Below are 21,292 nucleotides of genomic sequence, written 5' to 3' on the forward strand. Positions count from 1 at the left end.
CCCAGCCTGAAGTGGTTTGGGGAGCAGCCAGGACACAGTTCCCCGTAGAGCCCAGCTCCTGGGCCCCCTCCCTCCTGCTGTCTATACTCCCCCGGGCCCTGAAATTCCTCCTCATTGGAGAATAATGGCCCCTGATGATTTTCCTTTTATTTCAATATTTTCCTCAAGCTAAGACAATAAATATCACGCAGTGCCTATTACCAGACGGCACCTGCATAGTCCATAATAAAACCCCTCACTGAATGAATTCTTCCAATGCTTTGGAGCACAGAGTTCCACTTAAAAGGGTTACACAGAGAGTCAGGTGGTAGCGCAGTGGGTCAAACGCACGTGGCAAAAAGCACAAGGACCGGCATAAGGATCCCGGTTCGAGCCCCTGTCTCCCCACCTGCAGGGGAGTCGCTTCACAGGCCGTGAAGCAGGTCTGCAGGTGTCTGTCTTTCTCTCCCCCTCTCTGTGTTCCCCTCCTCTCTCCATTTCTCTCTGTTCTGTCCAACAACAACGACATCAGTAACAACCACAATAATAACTACAACAATAAAATAACATGGGCAACAAAAGGGAGTGCTGCCTAGGGGAAGGGGGGAAGAGAGAGTTTCTTCCTGAGGGAGTGGCTAAGAGGTGAAATAGGAGATGAGCAGGGGCAGGGGGCTAAGTGAAGCCCCCAAATCTCCAGAGTGGTTCTGCTAGCCATCACAGCAGTCTGTCTCTCCTCTCCAGAAAGTGGACGCAGGATGTGGTGTGGCTGGATTTGAAGCCACCAGCAGAGATGTGTGACAGCCCTGGGTGTGAGCTGAGCCCCCAACACGTCACTGGGCAGAGGCTCGGGCAGCCAGGTGGGAGCCGTACCTGAGAGTCCACCTGCAGGGAGAGAAGGCAGCTCAGGATCCCAGCCCACCACTAGGGACCAGCAACCCCAGATTACCTCAATGGACTCCTCTGGATCCCAGAGGTCTCTACTGGACTCCAGAGGACCCCAGCAGACCCCAGAGGAACTTAGTAGATCTCAGAGGACCCCAGCAGACTCTAGCAATTCCCAGAGGATTCCAGTGGACCCCAATATACCCCAGAGGGTCCCAGCAGCCAGGCCTAGCCCTGTGTCTCTCTGCTCAGCCAGCTGGTCCCCAGCCCTTGGAGCTCTGTTTCCACAGATCCAGATTTTGAAGGTTCAAGTTGTGTCCCTAGAAGCTGCATGTGACAATGACTGAACCTGAATCAAGCTATTGTCTGAGCAACAATACTAAAGCTCACAGTATGGGGCTGGTGGATGGCTCAGTGGGTAGAGCACATGCCTTCCCGTGCATGGGGCCCTGGGTTCAAGCCCTGGCACCACATGGTAGCACCATAGACAGCACTGGGGGGAGGGATAAACTCCGAGGATAGTGGAGGCATGCTGCAGTGTCTCTCTTCCCCTATCTTCTAAAATGCAGACTGAAAATGGAGCTAGGAGGCAGCTGGGGGTGGGTCTATGGACACACAAGGCCCTGCGTTTACCCTTCAGCACTGAACTAAAACTAAGCAGATCAAAGCCTGAGCATGGCTGGGAACACCCAACAGTGGCAGGAAGCTCCTCTGTCTGAGCTCCCCTGCCTCAGATTGCCCTGCACATTGACAGTCCAGCTGGTGAAGGGTCAGCCTGTGTAGTTTAGCTCCCCAGCTCAGGACTGCAGCCTCCTCACCACCCCGGGGTCCTCACCCGGTACACCTGGAAGCCCATTGCAAAGTCCTGGTCCTGCAGGTTCAGATTGTGGGGCATGATGGTGAAGGAGACCACGGCGTTGATGCCCTGTGTGCTGTGGGGCACTGAGAAGAGGTACTGCGGGTCCTCCTGCCGCATGTCTGCAGCACTAGAAGGGGCTGTGATGGACTTATGGCACCGTGCACCTACCCAGAGTAGGTCAGGGGTACAGCCAGCACCCTCCCCGGGCACCCAGTCCAGAGGAGGCAGGCCTGGGCTTGACCCTGCATGGCTCTGGGATTTGCTCAGCCACACAAGCCCAGGAACCAGGGACAACATCGTTTTTTCCTCCCCTCCCCTCCCCTCCTCTCCCCCTCCCCTCCCCTCCTCTCCCCTCCCCTCCCCTCCCCTCCCCTCCCCTCCCCTCCACTCCACTCCACTCCACTCCACTTCACTTCACTTCACTTCTCTTCTCTTCTCTTCCCTTTCTTTATCTTTCTATTATGCTTGATAGGACAGATAGAAATTGAGAGGGGAGAGGGAGATAGGGAGAGAGACAGAGAGACCTACAGACCTGCTTCACCACTTGAGAAGTGCCCCCCCCCCCACAAGGGGGGCGCAGTGTCTTGAACCCAGGAACCCAGGTCCTTGCTCATGGACACATGTGCACTCAACCCAGATAAATCACTGCCAGCTCCCTGCCCCCCACCACTGGAGAGCCTGTTCTGTGCTGGGGAGTGGGTGACGAGGATAGGGCAGAGGGACCCTCCTTCCTGCCCCCTCTCCGATAGTCATTCCCCTTGGGCGAGTAGCAATGTCCCTCACAGCTGACACAGTCCTCTGCCATCATTTGAGGTTGGTGGCCAGGAATCAGGGACCAAGTGGGCCCAGGACAGCAGGAGAGTGAGGAGCAGGACCATGAGCGAGTCCCCATCTACCTGCAGGGTTCCAGGGAATCAGGTGGTTCTTGAACATCATCTGGGACCACCTCTCGTGGACCAGGTTTCCATTGTCCATGCTGACGGGGACATGGTGACAGATATAGAGGCAGGAGAAGTTCTCCTGGAAGTCCTCACATGCCATCCTGCCAGCAAACATATGTCCTCAGGGGATCCCTCCCCTCCTCCCGAGGTAGGCACTCCCCGACTCCATTGACTCAGCCCTGTGTACCCAGGGGCCAAGCTTCCTCTGTCTATTCCTTGCCCTCTACTCTAGAGCTACCCCTAGTGGTGGGGTGTGTAAGGGCAGAGGCAAACTCCCTGGTGCAGAATTATGGTTCAAGGCCTCCTGTGTGCTGGGCCAGGCTTCAAAGGGATTTACTGCAAGACCTGACAGCTTACCACAGGGAGACGATCTTCTCCCCTTCCAGATGGTGAGTGGGCATACACAACCAAGTGTCTAAGACCCCCATCCCACACAGCTGTCTGGTGACGGCCTGTGTCCCCTGCCAAGTCTTGGGGTCAGGCCTGGGAGATTCACACCAATGAGCTTGGCTGAAATCCATGCCAAGGGACTAAGTCCCCACAAGATGGTACAGGAACAGACCATGTGGCCCTGCTCTCCCTCCAAACTTCAGTTTCAAGGTATAGTGCTGACTAAGGGCTCCTGGGTGTGGGGAGGCAAGGCATGGGGAGCACGTGCTTTTACCAGAACTCTCCGTCCTCCTTGTTATCATGGAGATGGTGCTTCAGGGGGTCCTGAGTCTCCTGCCACTCCAGGGACCTGAGCGGGGACATAAAGAGGGTGGGGTGAGTATGGACAGATAGCCAAGGGGTGAGAGGGATAGACAGACCTCACAGGGTAAGTGTGGAGAGACAGCCGAGAGGTGAGAGGGACAGACACCCAGGGGCTCAGAGTAGACAGACACCCAGGGGGTGAGAGGGACAAAAGACCACAGGTTAAGTTGAGTGGGAACAGACATCCAGGGGCTGAGAGTGGGTAGACAGCCAGGGGATGAGAGGGACATACAGCCAAGGGGTGAGTGTGGACACACAGACAGCAGGGTCAAAGGGACAGATAGCCTAGGGCTAAGTGTGGATAGACAGACAGCAAAGTGAGGAGTGAACAGACAGACAGAAGGCCAGCATGGACACACAGAGCGCAGGGTGAGCTCTTCCAGTACGTCATCTCCAGAGCATAAGCCTCGTCTCTGAGTGCCCATCCCGAGTTCAAGTGTCCCCACTGATGGCACTCTCCTGACCTGGCCCCCTGTCCTGAACTCTAGGGAGATCCACACCCCAGTCCTCCCCCTTCCCCACACCAGCCTACAGGGACCTTAAAACCAACCAGCTCCTGACTCTCTCCATGTCCTGTCTCCTGCTGTCTGAGCAATTTGTGGACACACCCAGCCACCAAGTCTGTCAGTGCAGGGTGACAGCTCCCACTTCCAACTCCTGCCTCACGGCCACTGGCCATTCCCACAGGCTCTTCCTTCTGTAGCCTCAGCTGCCTCCTGGGCAGCTCACTCGTTCCCCAGCTCCATCTCAACACCTTTCCATCCACCACTGAACCACCTCTCACCAGCAGGAGACAGCACAACAGCAGCACACAAAGACTCCCACCAAGCTGAGCCAGAGCCCAGGGCAGAGGGGCCACAGAGCACCCCTACCCACAAATACCAGCAACAACTCCTTCTCTCGGGGTCCAGCACAAAGGCCTCACACAGCCTCTGCCCAGGTCTCCAGACCAGCTCTGCCAGGACTCTGCATATTGGGGCCCCTTCACTGAAGAAACCCCCCACCTCCCTGCCTGGCCTTCCTGGGGGGTGGGAGGTGGACATTTTGCCTTTCATTGAGGACCCCAGCACCTGGGCTCATCTACCTCATCAAAACCACTCTCTGGCAGACCTTGTTTGTCCCTCAGGGTCCCCTGCCCCTCCTCCTAGCCATCCCCTCCTTGAAACCCCCAGGTACCCTGGAGTTCTCAATACCCAGTGTATCACTGCCTCTCATTGGACTCAAGGTCTCAAACCACATATATTCCTGAATACTGGGGACACAGGGGGACACAGGAGTCTTCTTCTTTTTCTGGCTTAGCTACTGAATGCTGTCCTCTCCCTTGTTCCAGCAGTTGGCTCTAGGGCCCCCCTCACAGGCCCAAGGTAACTGTTGTAGCCCCCACTCCATCCCACAGAGACAGAGCAGGGGGGGTGTCCCTGTCCCATGAGGCTCGCTCACCCTGGCTTCTGGCTACAGGCCCTGGCACTGGTGTGACTGGCAGTGGCATAATGAAGCAATAATTACGTTTTCTGCAGCGTGTGAGGGAGAAGAAATGGAGTGTGAATCAATATGCCATCGATTCACACAGTCCACCTCTGTGTGCGTGGGGGAATTTCAATTCTGAGGGAGGCTGCAGCCTCTGATCTTAGTCCTTCTCACTCCTCAGCAAGGTGGGAAGAGAGACCTTGCCTGGGGCACCCAGGATACCGCCCCCCTACACACACACACACACACACACACACACACACACACACACACACACACACACTTCCTCCTGGCCAGGTCTCTGGGAGGATATAGACCTAGGCACTGGAGAGACATGCAGCCTTGTGTAGGTCCCAGTCCTGCCCACCTGCCTCTCTGCCCCTTTGGGCACTGTCAGATGATGGCAATCAGCCTATAAGCTGACACTCACTCCCATGTCCCTGACCTCAGGCAGTTTGTCAGGCCCAAGATGTGCTAGCTACTGAGCACAGGGAACTGAGCACTGGGCACCAGACACTGAGCACTGAGCACTGGGCACTGAGCATGCCCCAGCCCATCTAACAGCTTCTTCTCACTGAGTCAGACTTTTTTTTTATTGTTGCTGCTGTTGTTATTGATGTCGTCGTTGTTGGATAGGACAGAGAGAAATGGAGAGAGGAGGAGAAGACAGAGGGGGAGAGAAAGATAGACACCCGAAGACCTGCTTCACTGCCTGTGAAGTGACTCCCTTGCAGGTGGGGAGCCAGGGGCTCAAACCGGGATCCTTCTGCTGGTCCTTGCGTTTTGCGCCACGTGCGCTTAACCACTGCGCTACCGCCCGACTCCCTGAGTCAGACTTTTGTTCTTCCTCCAAGTTTGAACTCTAGTTCAACCCCAGCCAGGAAGCTTACTCTGAGCATATCAGCCTGTGGGCCATGTCTCCCTTGGTCCCCCCAGTCCTTGTCACCTTCAGCAGTCATTTGCTACCAGCTTCTAGGGGTCTATTGTTTGTTCTTCTGCCCCATGGCTGGTGTTGGAACTCCCATTGGCCTTCCTCCTAGCCCTCAAAGTTCCCCCTAATCAGACTGGACAGAATGGGTGCTATCAGAGGGTGGGGGGGGCTGTGTTATTTGTGTGGAGTGACGGTTGGGAAAGAGGACAGCAAGAGGGCAGAGGCTGTTGAGATTTACATGAGAAAATGCAAACACACACACACACATACACACACACACACACACAGACACACACACATACACACACACACATACACGCACACACACACACACAGACACACACACACATACACACACACACACACACACATACACACACACACACACATACACACACACACACACACACACACACACACACACACCATTCTGGGAAAGAAGGAAGGAAGGAAGAACAGAGATTAAGATCCAAGGAGAGGGCCAGGAGGCAGCTCAGCTGGTAAAATGCACACCCATCTGTGGCGCCCCACGTTGGGCGCTTCTCTGTGCATGAGGCCTGGACCTGGGGCCCTGGCACCACATGGGAGTACCACAGACAGCATCAGAGAGAGCTCCATGGATGGCAGAGCAACGCTGTGGTGCCTCTCCTCTCCATGTGTCTCTCCTTTGAAATGCCTTCTTTCTTTTCTTCCTTCCTCTTTCCTTGCTTCCCTTTTCTTTCTTTCTTTTTCTTTCTATCTTTCTTTCTTTCTTTCTTTCTTTCTTTTTTCTTTCTTTCTTTTATTTCTTCCTTCCTTTCTTCCTTTCTTCCTTCCTTTTCTTTCTCTTTCTTTCTTTCTTTCTTTCTTTTCTTTTCTTTCTCTCTCCCTTCTTTCTTTCCTTCCTTTCCCTTTTTCTCCCTTCCTTTCTTTCCTTCTTCCTTTCTTTCTCTTTAATTTTCTCCTTTCTCTTTGCTCTCTAAGACATAGAAAATGAAAATATTGCATCAGGAAGTCCATTCAGCAGTGCTGTTACATGTGCACAAGGCCCTGGGCTCCTTCCCTGGCATCACATTGTAAAAGATGGTGCCAGAAGCCTGGGGCCAGCAACAGAGTGCAGGCAGAGGACCCTGGATTGCCCAGTTCACTCCCTGAATGTCTGTCCTGTCATGGGCGTGGGGCTGTCTCTGTGTATAGCTCTATCTACACAGTTCTTCATGGGCACATGTCTCTTTATCTGACACATGTCAGGGCACGTCTCTGCATGTGTATCTGCATGGACACCTGCATATGTATCTGTGTGTATATATGGGGCTGGGGAGCTACTTCAGCCTGTCAGAGCACAGGACCAGTCTGCCTGAGGCCCCAGGTTCTGCCCCAGGCACCATGTTAAGTCAGAGCCGAGCAGTGCTCTGGTCCTCTCTCACATAGGAAACACGCGAGGCTGCATACATACCTGCATGCTGTAGATATCTTTACACATGTCTAAGTGTGCAAGCACCTGTAGATAGCTACACAGATGTGTGCACGCATGCCTGCACTGGACAGAGAAGCTTCTGAAAGCCTACCCATCCCTCCAGCGGCCCTGCCACTCGGTGTTGCCCCAGGGGTTCCAGAGGCGGATGAGGTTCTCCCAGCTCCTCCTGTATTGAATCTGCGAGACACAGAAAGCAGGGCTGTCAGCACACCCAGAGCGGGGGGTTGGGGGGCGGGGATGCGACTGCCTCTTGCTCTCGTTTAACGTCTGACCTCATTTGGCTGCAGCCAGAAAACAACTTGGAAAGGGGAGAACTAGACACCTGTGCTGGGGGTGGGGGCTGGAGGGGGGAGCAGCTCTGTGCCCCTGGCAGGTATGGCTCCATCATTCTGCATGACTGTACCGTGAACATGGGCGTGGGGACCTGGGGCAGATAAATCTCAGAGTGGGGGGAGGGGCTCTGAGGGCTGCAGGGAGGGGGTTTCCTCATGGTCATCAACAGCCCTGCCACAGCTGGCAGAGGCTAAGCTCTATAGACCCAGCTGCTGTCATGTCAGGAGCCCTCAGGAGCCAAGCCAGGGCCCCACTTCTATCTCAAGGGCTGGGGACAGTTGTGTGGGGAAGCCATCCCTCCTCACTCACCTGGACCAGCTCATCACCTGCCTCCAGCCCTGACTAGGACCACCCATGGCTAGACCTTCCCACCTCCCACCCACACCCAGGCTGGAATGTTTGCTCCTCGGAGGCCCAGGCCAGAGGGCACAGCAGCTAAAACCCTAACAGCACCACTGTGCCCTTCTGGACTTAGGCTCCCTGGTGCAGAAGCCTGGCAGGGGGACTAGAAGGGTACAAGTCTGACTGAGCTGTGGCTGCCGTATTGGTCTGGGTTCACACTGGGGGGAACCGGAAGAGAGTGCAGATCTGTCCATGGTTGAGCCCAGCAGGGTCTCAGGGAGCCTGGCTGGGTGTCTTCCTACAGAGGAGGATGCTACATGCAGAGTGCTCCACGCAGAGCACTCCCCAATCCTTCCACTCTAGGGGGACATTTTGATCCCCTCATCTGGCCTAAGAGTCAGTCACTGGAGGTCTGACCCCAGATGGCATCTGTCTCCATGGCCCAGACTCTGGATTCTGAAAGTAGGAAGGATGCTGAATACTGCTAAGCCAGGTTCTGACACCCGGGCTCAGATGTGGCTGTGATCTAGACTTGACACTTGACCCTTGGACCAGCATAGTGACCTGTAGGGCTTTACCAGGTAGGTGCAGTGCTGTGAGACAAAGGCTGGGTGCTTTCCTGCGTCAGCTGCCCTGCCTCAGCCTCTCCTTCAGCCAGTGTCAATGCCAGGCAGTGCGACTGACTCCTGGTGAGGACCCGGGCCTCCTGCCCACTCTGCTGGGAGCCCAGGCATCTAAGACCATGCAGGGCACAATATTAGCTCTCAGCGCTAATGGGCCTTGGGCCAAGGACTTGAGAGATGGTGCCTTGAGACCCAAGAGCTTAATGATCCCTCCTCTCGGTGCAAGGAGGATAGTCAGAGCTCAGTTGTGCTGGAGGTGGGGCAAGGGGTGGGGGGGTATTGGAAGGGTAGAAGGCAAAGTGAAATGAGGCATGCAGACCAGCTCCACCCCCCTGCCCAGGGTCTGTGCAGGCCAAGCTAGGTGCAGAATAAAAAAGGCTAGATTCATTTATCTTCCTGTCCTTGTGGGCCCAGAAGGAGAGTGAAAGCAGATTAGCTAGCATGCCACTTTCCCACCTTCCCGGAGGGCGGTGCCCCTCCCCTGTGATAATCCTTCCTCTGTGGGATCCCTGGACCTTGGCCAGGCAGCTCATGGTCACATTCCAGACTGAGGTCACAGCTGGGCTGAGAGTGACCAAGCTGTGTCCTTCCCTTCCCACCTCTGACCTTGCCCCTGTCCTTGGCCAGTGCCCTGAGAAAAGGAAGGATGAGGAAGTCAGCTTCTCTGACCCAGGAGATGCTTTCTCTGTGGTGTCTGCTCTTGCTGGCCCCATACTCTGCCAGGGCTGCTTTTGGAAGTATCTGGAGCCCTGGCCAGTGGCAGATAAATATCTAGCTGCACCATGTCCATAGGGAACTATCAGAGCTGACAGATGTCCACATCCACTAGGAATCTCCAGGGAGGGGTACTGGTAGATGGCTTCTTTGGAAAAGATTTGAAGACTGCTTTTTCAGAAGATCCCAAAAGCCAGAGCTCCTCAGAGCACAGGCTGGTATGCGTCAGTGGTCACTCAACAGAGGAATGGCCCAGGTTATAGGCCAGTGTCTAGTCCAGATGGCTCAGTGTGTGCTGCTTGGGCTAGAGCTGAGTATCCAGAAGTTGCCTCTGAGTCTGAAAATAGCTAGATTTGCATATACAAGGTCCCAGGTTCGATCCGCAGCACAGTCTCCTGTGAGGCATACTCTCTCTTCTGCAGTGACGAGACCACCTGCACGACCTGGGCCCTGGTATTTCCGTGGCCAATATCTGGGCAGCACTAGCATCCTGAGACCATCCCTGCAGGGATGCTGATCACAGCCATTCTGACCTCTGGAGGTATCAGTCCCCGCAGGACTCCCTCCCATATCTGAAGGAGAGACTGAGGTCATCTCTAGGCACGTGGAACCTTGTACAGGAGGGCGAGACAGACACACAGCCAGAGACCACTGCTCCTTTATGTCATGCCCTGTGCAGATGTCACTCATGGTCACCCCACTCTTGCCTCAGGCCCGGTGGCAGAACTGAACGTGGGCAGCAATGCCCACCTGTCAAGGTTGGATTTGCCTTCCACATCTGAGTGGGATGGGGACAGGTGGCCTTCTGAGACGGTGCACTGGCTGCTCCCCACTGATAAACCAGGAAATATTTGGCAGGGACACAGTGGCAGGGGAGCTGCTGGGATGGGGGTCTTCTCTCATTCTCGCTGGGGTTGACCCCTCCCCCGCTTATGGAAAATCTCCTTCAAGTTTCTTTCATATGTGCTAGGATGGTGGATTAGTCATGCCTTCCTCTTTGTGGGTCAGAGATTAACTCATTCATTCATGCCTGCACACTCTCCCACTGACCACTGGGCCTGCTCTGGGACTTTGCTGAGTGGAAGGAGCATTCTGTCATGGATTTCCTTGAAGCCAGGCAGCAGACAGGAGATGGTACGTACCCCTGTTTTATGGCTTAGAATGCTCTCCACAACTCTGACAATGAAACCCATGTCCAACAGACAGAGAGATGAAGGAGAAACCAAGGAAGCATGTGCAAGCAGCACATAGCACCCTGGCCTTGAGGGGGAGACTCTTCCCCAGGCCCCACCTCTCCTTTCCCATAGGAAGCAAGCTCTGGCTGGGTATATGGTGCCCCAGACACACAGTGTGACTCTCAGAACCCCAGGCCAGGCATGGTGTGGTGTGGTGAGGTGTGGTCAGGTGACAGTCCAGACTACAGACACCTGGGATGAGTGCTCTGCCTTTCCCATGCCTGTCCCCTTAATGGATGGCAGGGTCCCCAGGCGGGGAGCAGAGGGGACCAGAGCAGCCACCCCTGGCTCACACAGGCAGGCAGAGACCTGGGTTATGTTAGGGTATGTATGTGTGCATCACCCCCTGCCTACCCTAAAATCACAGCTGACGGGTGGCAGGGACCCTTTTCCTGGCACTGCCCTTGCATTTGAGATGTCTTTGCCAGGGCAGCTCAGCTGGCATGTGACAAAGAAAAGCCTTTTGGGACAAAGTTAGCAGCAGAGTCATTTCTGCCTTCTTTGCAGGGGGTTAATGATAACAATATCTAATTATGGTAGCAATAATAATAATAATACCGCTTAGTGGCAACAATCATAATAGTCTAAATATCTCACCCAACTAGATAATCAGCCTGTCTGGCAAAATTTGGGATGGTGTTGGCAGGGGCAGGGGATGGGGTTCCAAGAGGATGAAGACTGAGAACCTGAGCCTCTGGAGGAACGGGAAGTCTGGGCAGGGTGAGGCTGTGGGTGCTGTCTCTGTGCTGGGTTTATGAAGACTTGCCATTGAGACTCTCTGTCTGCCTGTCTCTCTCTTTGGAAGATGTATTTAGGGTCAGCTCCCTTGTATAGTGTGCTGCTTTGCCATATGTTTTAACCAGGTTTAAGCCTGGCCCCCACCACCATATTTGAAGGAAGTTTCAGTGTTGTGGTCTCTTTCATTCTCTGTCTGTCTCTATCTAAACATTAAATATATATATATATATATATATATATATATGTATATATATATATATATATATATATTTGCTAAGAGAGAGAGAAAATGAGACAGGAGAGAGAGACAAGAGCCCTACTCAGCCCTGGTATTGGGAGGTTCCAGGGATTGAACCTGGGCCTCTAAGGGGATGTGGGGGGGCTTACCTGCTCGGCCCCTGTCACCGTGTATGCGTGCTGGCTCACCAGGCCATTTTCCAGTCTCATCTCCTCCCCTGAGGGCTGTGGAGAGAGAAAACCGTGTCACAACCCCTTCAGCTCTAGGTGGGCATGGGGAGAAGCATGTTCACATGTGCCTAGAATCTTCTAGAGAGGCAGAGCATGGAGGCTTCTGAGTGGTAGGCATCCCAGGCATACCACAGCTCTGAACACCCCAGAAGTGAGGAAACTCCAGCTTCTGAGACCTGTAGTTTCTTGTTGCTATGGAGATAGCAAAGCAGACTGCCTTCTGGGGGGGGGGGTGGTGGTCAGGATGCCTGCAACTTCATGCTATGAGTGATCAGGGTTCATGCATCTGCATCTTAGTTTTGGGGTGCCACTGGGGGGCAGGGGTGGAGGGGGAGGTAGTATCCGCCTGCAGATGTGACTAGCAGGCAGATCCAGGACATTTAGAACTCCTCCAGTTAAGATGGAAAGCACTGTTCTTAGGTGCTGTTTGAGATTCACTGTGGATCTGGGGGCACAGGGATCCCAGGGTAAGCAGAAGCTTTGGAGTGAGACAGCAGCAGCTGAAGCCTAGCAACGGAAGCCTAGCAACGGAAGCCATGCTTGCTGTGCATGACGAGCCTTTTGCTCAACTTCTCTGACCCATTTGCTCCCACAGAACATCTGAGGAGGGAGGGCCAAGCCAAGCTCCATCCCTTGGCCACTCAATTCCCAAGCCACTTCCCCACTTCCATGAGAGGCCTCCAGCCCAGGGAGGTTTGGGAGGTAGGAGAGACAGGAGCCCCTGGCTCACTCACCCCGGCTGGCGTGGCACAGGTGACCAGGGAGCCCTCCCTGGCCGCTGTCTTTACCATCCTCACCAGGTCGGCCGGGGGTGTGGAGTGCAGGTCAATGCTGGTGACCACACCGCCTGTGAGGTCGACCAGCGCATCCGGAAGGTACCCAAAGTGCAGGTGGTGATAGGAGCCACGCAGCCTGGAGGGGAGGGACCGGCTCAGCCAGGGGGCTGCCCACCTGAAACCCCCCAGGACAGAGACTAGCCATATGTCATTGCTTGCCACTTCCTCCCCTGAGTCTCAGCCCAGGTACTGAGGTGAGGATAGGAGCTGCTGGAGCCGCCCCCACCCCAGCACCCACCTCTATGTGGGGGCCCATGGTTCCCTGCCCTGGCTGACTGGAGTTTGCTCTGAGCTGGGCACCATGCTGGATGCCCCAGAGTTCAGGATAAGAGAGGCCACTTCATCATATATCCTGACGCCATGCATCTTGATGGATCATGGGGAGAAAGGACCCTAAGTTTTAGATGCGAGATGTTCTGCAGCTACCAGCCACAGGGAGATGAGAAGCTGAATCATGTGTCAGCAACCATACTGTGAACAATTAAGCCTCAATCCCCTATAAAACGAAAAAGAAAGGAAGGAAGGAAGGAAGGAAGGAAGGCATATCTGGTAGAACATGTTACAGTGCTCTAGGACCCAGGTTCGAGGACCCAGTCCTCACCTGAGGGGGTGGGGGGGAGCTTCACCATCAATGAAGCAGGGCTACAGGTGTCTCTCTCTGTTTCTCCTTTCCTTGTTGATTCTCTCTGTCTCTATTCAATAAATAAATAAATAAATAAATAAATAAAATATTGGAAGGAAGGGAGGAAACAGCTTCCTAATCTGATCTCCTGTCCCTGTGATCCAAGTCCCAGCCCATCTAGATGTGTGTGTCTGGGTACCAACTGGTCCTCATTGAGACTGTCCCTCAGTCCAGCCCAGGTGGGTATGGGTGTCTGCCTCTGACCATCCACGTGCACACTTGCTCACGGGCCTAGGTCTCCCAGGAAGTTCACAAGGTGGCTTGCTGGTGATATGCTTCCCAGTTCCTCCAGGCAGATGGGGGACCCTCTGCCCAGGCACCCACCAATCTCAGGAAGCCACTCAGAGACCCAGAACAAGATGGTTCCATAGACAAAGCACCCTGTGCCTTTCAGCATCCCCTACCCACCTTGAGGTACCCACAAAGCCCTGTGACTTTGACAGCTGGATGTTGTGACAAGGAGTTTTCTCTTCTCTCTACAAACAAGAGTGTGAGGCCCTTGGAAGCTTCTAGAACACTGAGCAATTCTTAGCCTCTCTGCTGACAGGCAATGGGGAGGAGTGTACAGAGCTGTGCTCCCACAGCTGCCACCTCATCTGCCACCTGTACCCAAGACCCAGAGCTGGATCCCCCTGCTCCCTGAGTTCACCTCCCTGTGGGGGAGTGCTGAGCAGGCCAGGAACACTTAGAAGAACAAATTCTTATGTGACCTCAGGGGGGAGGATCTTTTTACAGATTCCCCCTCCAAATCCACTGAGCTATTTCTAGACTTCCAGCTGCATTGGGGAGGTGAGCTGGAGCCCCCTTGTTTTGTCTGCTCCCCAGTTGGAGTCAGGGTCACAAGGTCACCATGTAACCAGATCACTGTCATCGCCATAGGTGTGTGGGGAGCTCTCTCTGTACCCTGGGGCTGCACTCTGAGCTCCAGGAAAGCAGAAAGATAAATCCTTGTCCTGGGGGTGGGGGGTGGGGGTGGGGGTGACAGTCGTAGGAGTGGTTGACAAGCATGTGGCCAAGGAGGAGAGTCCTCATGCCATCTCAGTGTGTGTGACCTTGGGGACACACCCTGTGGCCTTGGGCAGCCACCACCTCCCCCTCCCCACTCAGCTTCTTTGCTTTAAAAGGGAAAGGGGGGCTCTTGATGCAGATCAAGACACACCCTCCACCAGCTCTTACAGACTCATTCTATAGATTGGGCTGTTGAAAAAGTTCATGACGTATGTTTTCTACATTTTTCTGTGCAAAACTGTGTCAGGACTTTTCCAGCTGACAGCCCACTAGTTCATTCACCCTCCCTTTGTCTGATGGAGGGAAACACTTTTCAACTTGATAGTCTTGAAATGTTTCATCCTGGACTCGATTTCCTCAGGCCATGAGAGGCGGGCTCCAGGGCCAGCTCCTTGTTTCTTCCTGGGCTGAGTGATGGCTCTGGGTCCCCATTAATAAATTGGGGTCAGAGTCATCACTTCCCCATCTAGAGCTTTTTCATTCTCCCAGTGCAGCTCCCGCTGCACTCTTTTCTATAAGGGTTGAGCCAGGCCTGGGGGGTGCTGGGAGGCAAGGGCTGGCTTGCCGGGGAGATCATGGCCCAGGCTGCCTCAGCAGCTCAGGAGGGAATTAACCTCCCTAGCACCCTTGGCGGCTATTTGAATGTTATTTGCCGCAACTATGCCTTCTGACTCTGGACTTGAGCAAGGACTTGAGCCTTTTACAAACTGGCTCAAAAGTAAATGCAGAATGCAAAAGAGGGGGCTGGAGTACCTGCCCCATGGACTGTGACCTCAGCAAGTTGGGGGACTTAGGGTTTGTTTACTCCTCACAGCCCAGCAGTAGACTTGAGGGGTCTTCATCCTGATAGATGGCATCCCCTTTTGGGTGACGAGTGGCCTCAGCAGAGACAGGGAAGCTGCTCAGCCCTGCCTTCAAGCCACCATTCATAGGTTGGAGCCCTCCCCCACTTTTAAGATGAAGGGTGCAAGGACCTGGGTTCAAGCCCCTGGCCACCACTTGTCAGCAACATGCAGAGGGGAAGCTTCCTGAGTGGTGGAGAAATGCCATGGTGTCTCTCCTTCTCTCTCTGCCTCTTTCTCCCTCTCTCAGTATTGTGCAGACACATTGCCCCCACAAGACCCAGGTGGCAAAAAAACAGCTGAGGGGTACAGGCAAGGAGCACTTTTGGGACAGTCACCAGGCTCACTTTCTCCTCTCCTGTCTCTAACTAGGTGCTTTTGGGGTCTGCTGCCTGCTCACCACAAGGCTTTCCCTCACTGTCCTTCATGCAGCACTGGGCCTCACACAGGTGTGACAACATGACCCTTGACCTCCCAGGCCAACTTCTTTCGGAGAGAGATGCTACAGCACGGCTCTACCACCCACAGAGCTCCCCCTGGTGCTGCCCATCATTCTCCCATGTGCCTTACACATGGCAATGCATGAGCACTACTAGTAAGCTAGCTCCTCGTTCCCTTCTTATGTTTTTTAAAAAATGTGCTTCTTTTTATATGGGGGAAAGAGACAAAGAGGCCACATGACAGTCAGCCCAGGTTCTACAGTGCCAGGGATTGAACTTGGGATGTGGCATGTGTAAGTCCTGTACTCTACTTCTGAGCTGTCTCACTGCCCCAACAGTTCCCCTACCCCTACCCCTACCCCTACCCCACACATGCCAGTTTGAGACTCTCTCCCAGTGATAAATTCAGTGCCTGGCCTGTGACTAAACGCCTGAGCATTGTCTAGGTTCATCAGAGCAGCTCAGAGAGTCTCAACTCTGTAAATCCTCAACCTGTGAGCCTCCAAAGTCATTCTTAAATGAGGTTTCTAGGACCTTTAATAGTGAGAAAGCCCTGCCTCATCCCCTCATTTAAATGCAATTTACAGCAGCCCCCAATTTTACTTTGAAGTTCCCTGCCTCTAGGTCTTACCTAGAATCCTTCCCATGGATAGGACTGGTGCCCCTCCCCTCCCCCTGAGGAAACTCCCTTTTCCCACCAAAGCTCTCCTGTCCTCCAAGGCCCTGCCCAGTCCTCCCCCTCATGGGTCTCTGTCCACCTCCCTGGGAGCCTTCTAGAAGGGCAGAGCTGCTTCCCATCACCCACTCTGTCCTCTCTCCAGACTTTGACCTTGAACTGGTCAGTCCGTTGGGCCCTGGCAACAGCCACAGGTAATGGCGGCTCCTCCCAGTAGCCTCTGGGTGCCTGCCTTGCAGGGCCCAGTGCAAAGACTGTTCCCAGGCCATGTTGTTAGGAGCCCATTTGCACTGGGCTGACCCACAGGAGTCCAGACAGGGAAATACCCACCCAAGGATGGGCGCCATCCTTACTTGGCATAGGCTTTCTCCAGCAGGCTGGGCCAGAACTCCAAGTTGTCTCTGCGGGGGTGCACAAACAGGTACTCCCTGTCCCGGATTGGCAGGCGGTCATCCACCACCACCTCTATCCACTGGCCGCACTGCCAGAACTGGAAAAGAACAAGGCTCTCTGAGTGCACTGGGGCAGGAGAGGTTCTGGACTCCACCCTTACACCCCCCAGACCCTGGGAAACACTCCCAAGCTGCAGGGAAGGAATGGTCTGAGTAAGAGGGATGTTCCAAGCCCAGCACTGACCCCCCCCACCCCCCTGTCCCCGTCCCCCACAAGAGCTGCCAAGCTGGGCTGGAGTGCGCAGAGCCAGCTGTTCCTCTGCCGAGCAGACTGTCAGGATCGTCAACAGCCAATGCTTAATGGTTCACCCAGGGACAAGGCCAAATGAGGAAAAGCAGCTCCAGAGCTGCTTTTGTGTGTGTGTGTGTGGGAGGGGGGTATAGTTCTTTGCTAGTCTCCCTAGGCTGGGTGAACCTCTGGGGCATCTGGCTCCAGGTCTAAGCCCTGAGGAGGCATAGGTATCTGTCAGCAGCTGAGCAGTGATGAGAAGCTGTCCACCTGACGTGGTCTGTTTGAGGTCCTTGTTTAATCACCGATATCAACATTTGCCTTTCCATTCCCACTCTACACCATCCCCCCCCCCCAAGAAATGAAAAAGAACCAGGTGTCTTAAATGTCTCAGTGTCTGTTACTGGGCAGTTAGAAACAAAACCAGGTTTCGAGTGCAGACCACAGAGGAAACAGCTTAAACTGTCCTTCACTCTCCAACCAGGCCTGAAGTCCAGGAGGAAGCAGGGCTGCCCTCCTACCCTCTACACCTGGGACAATCTTCCTGTAATGCCACAGACATACTTCATGGTCTCCCTCCACACAGCACCCTTGGGCTCCAACCCTGCTCCCCTCTGTTCTTGGCCCTGGGGACCCTGGGCCACAACTGTGCAGGTCCATCAAGGCTTCCTTAATGACCAAGCATCCCCCCTTCTCTGTGTCAACCCCCTGTCTCCACCTCTGCTTTGCAAATATGTCCCTCTTCTGGACACATCAGTCCAATATCTGGAACATCCAGCTGTGGGCCACGTCATTAAAGAATGCATCAGTTTATCATTAAGCTACATTCCAGCCTGGACACATAGCTTTCTTCTTCTTTTTTTTTTTTTTTAATTTTTTTAAATATTTATTTATTTCCCCTTTTTGTTGCCCTTGTTTTTCATTGTTGTTGTAGTTATTGTTGTTGATGTCATCGTTGTTAGATAGGACAGAGAGAAATGGAGAGAGGAGGGGAAGACAGAGATGGGGAGAGAAAGATAGACACCTGCAGACCTGCTTCACCATCTGTGAAATGACTCCCCTACAGGTAGGGAGCCGGGGGCTTGAACTGGGATCCTTACACTGGTCCTTGTGCTTTGTGCCACGTGCGTTTAACCCGCTGCGCTACCGCCCGACTCCCGACACATAGCTTTCTGTGACTCAATTTCCTCATCTGTCAAATCGTGATGAGAACAAGGAGTTTCACAGGGCAGTGATGGGAACTGGATGAGAATGTGAAAGTGAGATCAGTTTTGAAAATCAGGACTTCCCCATGGTTTCCCCATAAGCTTTTTGTTGTTCAGAACCCTGGACAGAGCTTGGGGCTCCAGGCCAGCCAGGATGAGGAAGCTCAGATTCCAGCTCCTCAGGTGGCTCTGCTCCCCCTTAGGAGTCCCAGGCACCCCAGCTTCCCACCCCAGACCTGTCTCGTAGACTTGCTCTCCCTGCACAAAAGGACATTAGATAACATCATTCTCACAGGCAAACTGCCTGCCTGATGGTCTGTATTTCCTGGTTCACACCAGGGTAAAGAGAGCTGGCAGCTGAATGACCTCTGTACCTTCAGGAAGCACATGGAAATGTCTCAGGGGAGCCAGGAGTGCTCTGGACAGGTACCCCAGCCACACAGAGACTGGACCCTCTCTGGATAGCAGTGCTGAGCTCAGAGGCTGAGAACATCAGACAAGAGAGGCCCACACTGCACTGGCTCTGGGTGATCATGGGCTTCCCTGCTATGGGGACAAGGCCAAATCACATTCTCCCCAGGCCTCCACTTGTCCTAAACATCTGTTGCACAGCCAGAACCTGCCGCCCCTCCATTCTGGGTGTCACCCCTGGGCCACCACTGCCACCAGGGCAGGAGAAGGAGTGTGTAAACAGTGGGGCCTCAGGGAGAGAAAGAAAAAGGAGGAAACCTAGAAACAATACAAGAGAACTCAGCTGAGCAGCAGAGAAAAGAGCTCTCCCCACCCTCAGATTTCAGGCAAAATAAATCTTAAAAGACACATATCTGGGCATGTTTCAGAGGCAGGTCTGAACAGAAAGTAGGGGGGAGAGCATCTTGTAAGCTGCAGCTTCAAAGAGCACATCACATGCAAAGACAAGAGGGCAGAAGAATGGTGCGATTGTCTTCAGCAGCTGTAGAAGCTACAGGGCAGCAGGGTCCTGTTTACAGAACTGGGGGAGGGGAGAGATGGCAGAATCTCTGGCCCAACTGACTTATCATCCTTCCACAAGAGCAAGGAACAGCAGTGATGCAACTCAAGGAAGTTATTCAAGGAACTACTTCTTAGTTTCATGAGGATGAAATGAAGACAAAAGTCTTAAAAAGAGCCAAAGAGAAGGGTGAACAGAAAGCAAGGTCAGGCAATGAATTTTAAATGTTGGTTCTGGTTTTTTTTTTTTTTTTTGCTTCACATAAAATATAGCTACAGTGAAAACGATACTGATAATGAAGAAGTGAACAAAGATGCAGCAGGGAAATGTGAAGAGCAGGAAGCTGTTGTGGTAGTATGGCTATCAGACCAAGAGGGATCCAAGGGTGAAGGGGTTCCGTGTAAGGAAGAGGGGCCTGCGGCAGCCACAACACAATCCCCTGGACAGCAAAAATACAACAGGGAAAGTGTAAAACCCAAGCATCTGAAAACACAAGGTGAACTCTCCAACCCGTAGCCTCGAAGAGTTTTATTTATTTACAGAGGGAGAGATATCGCAATACAGGAACTTCCCACAGTGCTGTGGCACTCCCATGTGGTGTCAGGGTTCAAACCTGGGACACATGAATAGCAAGGCATGTGCTCTACCTGCTGAGCTGGCTCTTGACCCCTTAGACTATAACTCTGGGGAAGTTTCAGAACTTGCCAAATCAGCAGACAAATAGAGGCCAAGATAAAAGAAATACCTGCAGATAATACAAACTGTGAATCAGTTTATATATATAAAGACAGATCCCCAAAGATAAAATTCATTGCCACTGAATGATATATGTTTTTCACACATGTTTATGGAATATTTTGAAGACTGCTATAAATCTGGCTATGAATAAAATGTTAATAATGTCCCGAAATATGAAGATCATTATGACCAATGTTAATTCTGATAAAACCTTGTCATAACAAAAATACTAGTTTGGAACTAATAATAATAAGACATTTTCTATCATAACCTATCAATGGCAACAAAATCTTAAAAGAAAATTTATAGACTTAAAAGTTTTCCTCATTAAAGAAGACTAAGACTATCAAGTGTGTAGTTTCAAAAACAAATGAAAAAATAGCCAAAGTAACCAAGAAGTAATTGAAAAAATTAATAGATATACTAAATGCAGTTACATAAGAAGCAAAAATCTCCCATGAAAAAGCAGTGAAAGACAGTGAAAAGTCAGTATGTACAAAAATCAATATAGTTAGAAAAGATAGGGTTTTTAAAAAGCTGGATTTTGAAAAGATTAAACAATAAATGTATAGCTCTGGGATTGCCAAAATATATTTAAATACAGATTAGACAAAATTAAACATATTTTCAGAGAATCATAAAAGCAATCATTTTTGGTGGGGGGGATGTGCAAGGTTAAAAGAAATAGTTGCTTTTTAAATTTTTGCCACCAGTACTTCACTAGTGCTCTATTTCTGATTTATTACACTGCTCCTGGGACACTCTTGCCTTCCTTTCAAACTCATAGAGAAACCAAAAGGGAGAAAGGCAGAGAAGAAGATGAAGAAGAAGGAGAAGAAGGAGGAGGAGGAGGAGGAGGGGTAGGGGAAGAAGAAGAGGAGGAGGAGAGAAGAAATTAGGAGAGACACTACTGCACCAGTCTACTGCTCGTGAAGCTTCCCGTGTCGTCATGATGCTCTCATGTGGTGCCGGGGGCTTGAACCCTGGTCCTCAAGCATGTTTAAGTATACATACACTCTACCAGGTAAGCCCAGTCTTGTTTGTGTATTTTTTTGAAAATTATGCAATTTTCAAGAATGAATTTAAATTTCAAGAATTAATTCCAGAAATCAGAGACCCAAATGATATACACACTAGAAGAATTAAAGAAATCACATTCAAAAAGCAAGTGGTCCCAAATGTTTTAACTATTGTCTATTTTACTGTCTCCCAAAAACAGATAATCAGGATAGAGAGCTACCTCACTAGGTAGGGTGTGTGCCTTGTCTGGTACACAATACCAGGTGTGAGCCCCAGCACCACATGCAAAGTGCCATGCTCTGGGGGAAGCTGCAGGGCTGGGATCTCCCTGTCCCCTTTACCCTGCTCTTTTCATCTCTCTCTCCCTTTGTTGGGGACTCAGTACAGTTTGATGAGTCCACCACTCCAGGTAGCCATTAACCCCCTTTTCTTTGGCATAGGGTGAAAGAAAACGAGAGGGAGAGGAGAGACAA

General features: G+C 52.4%; 1 protein-coding gene across 1 annotated transcript in view; it reads right to left on the reverse strand.

Annotated features, from left to right (window-relative positions):
* The window catches only part of CAPN13 (calpain 13), a 79,134-nt gene that overhangs the window by 17,462 nt on the left and 40,380 nt on the right, over positions 1-21,292 (reverse strand). The window contains exons 6-12 of the mRNA XM_060186819.1: positions 16,559-16,695; positions 12,456-12,633; positions 11,641-11,715; positions 7,360-7,445; positions 3,326-3,400; positions 2,617-2,762; positions 1,697-1,884 (exon numbers count right to left, since the gene is read on the reverse strand). Coding sequence (XP_060042802.1) covers positions 1,697-1,884; positions 2,617-2,762; positions 3,326-3,400; positions 7,360-7,445; positions 11,641-11,715; positions 12,456-12,633; positions 16,559-16,695 — 885 coding nt within the window. The remainder of the gene's footprint in view (positions 1-1,696; positions 1,885-2,616; positions 2,763-3,325; positions 3,401-7,359; positions 7,446-11,640; positions 11,716-12,455; positions 12,634-16,558; positions 16,696-21,292) is intronic.

The sequence above is a fragment of the Erinaceus europaeus genome, chromosome 3, assembly GCF_950295315.1.
Source record: "Erinaceus europaeus chromosome 3, mEriEur2.1, whole genome shotgun sequence".
Taxonomy (NCBI): Eukaryota; Metazoa; Chordata; class Mammalia; order Eulipotyphla; family Erinaceidae; genus Erinaceus; species Erinaceus europaeus.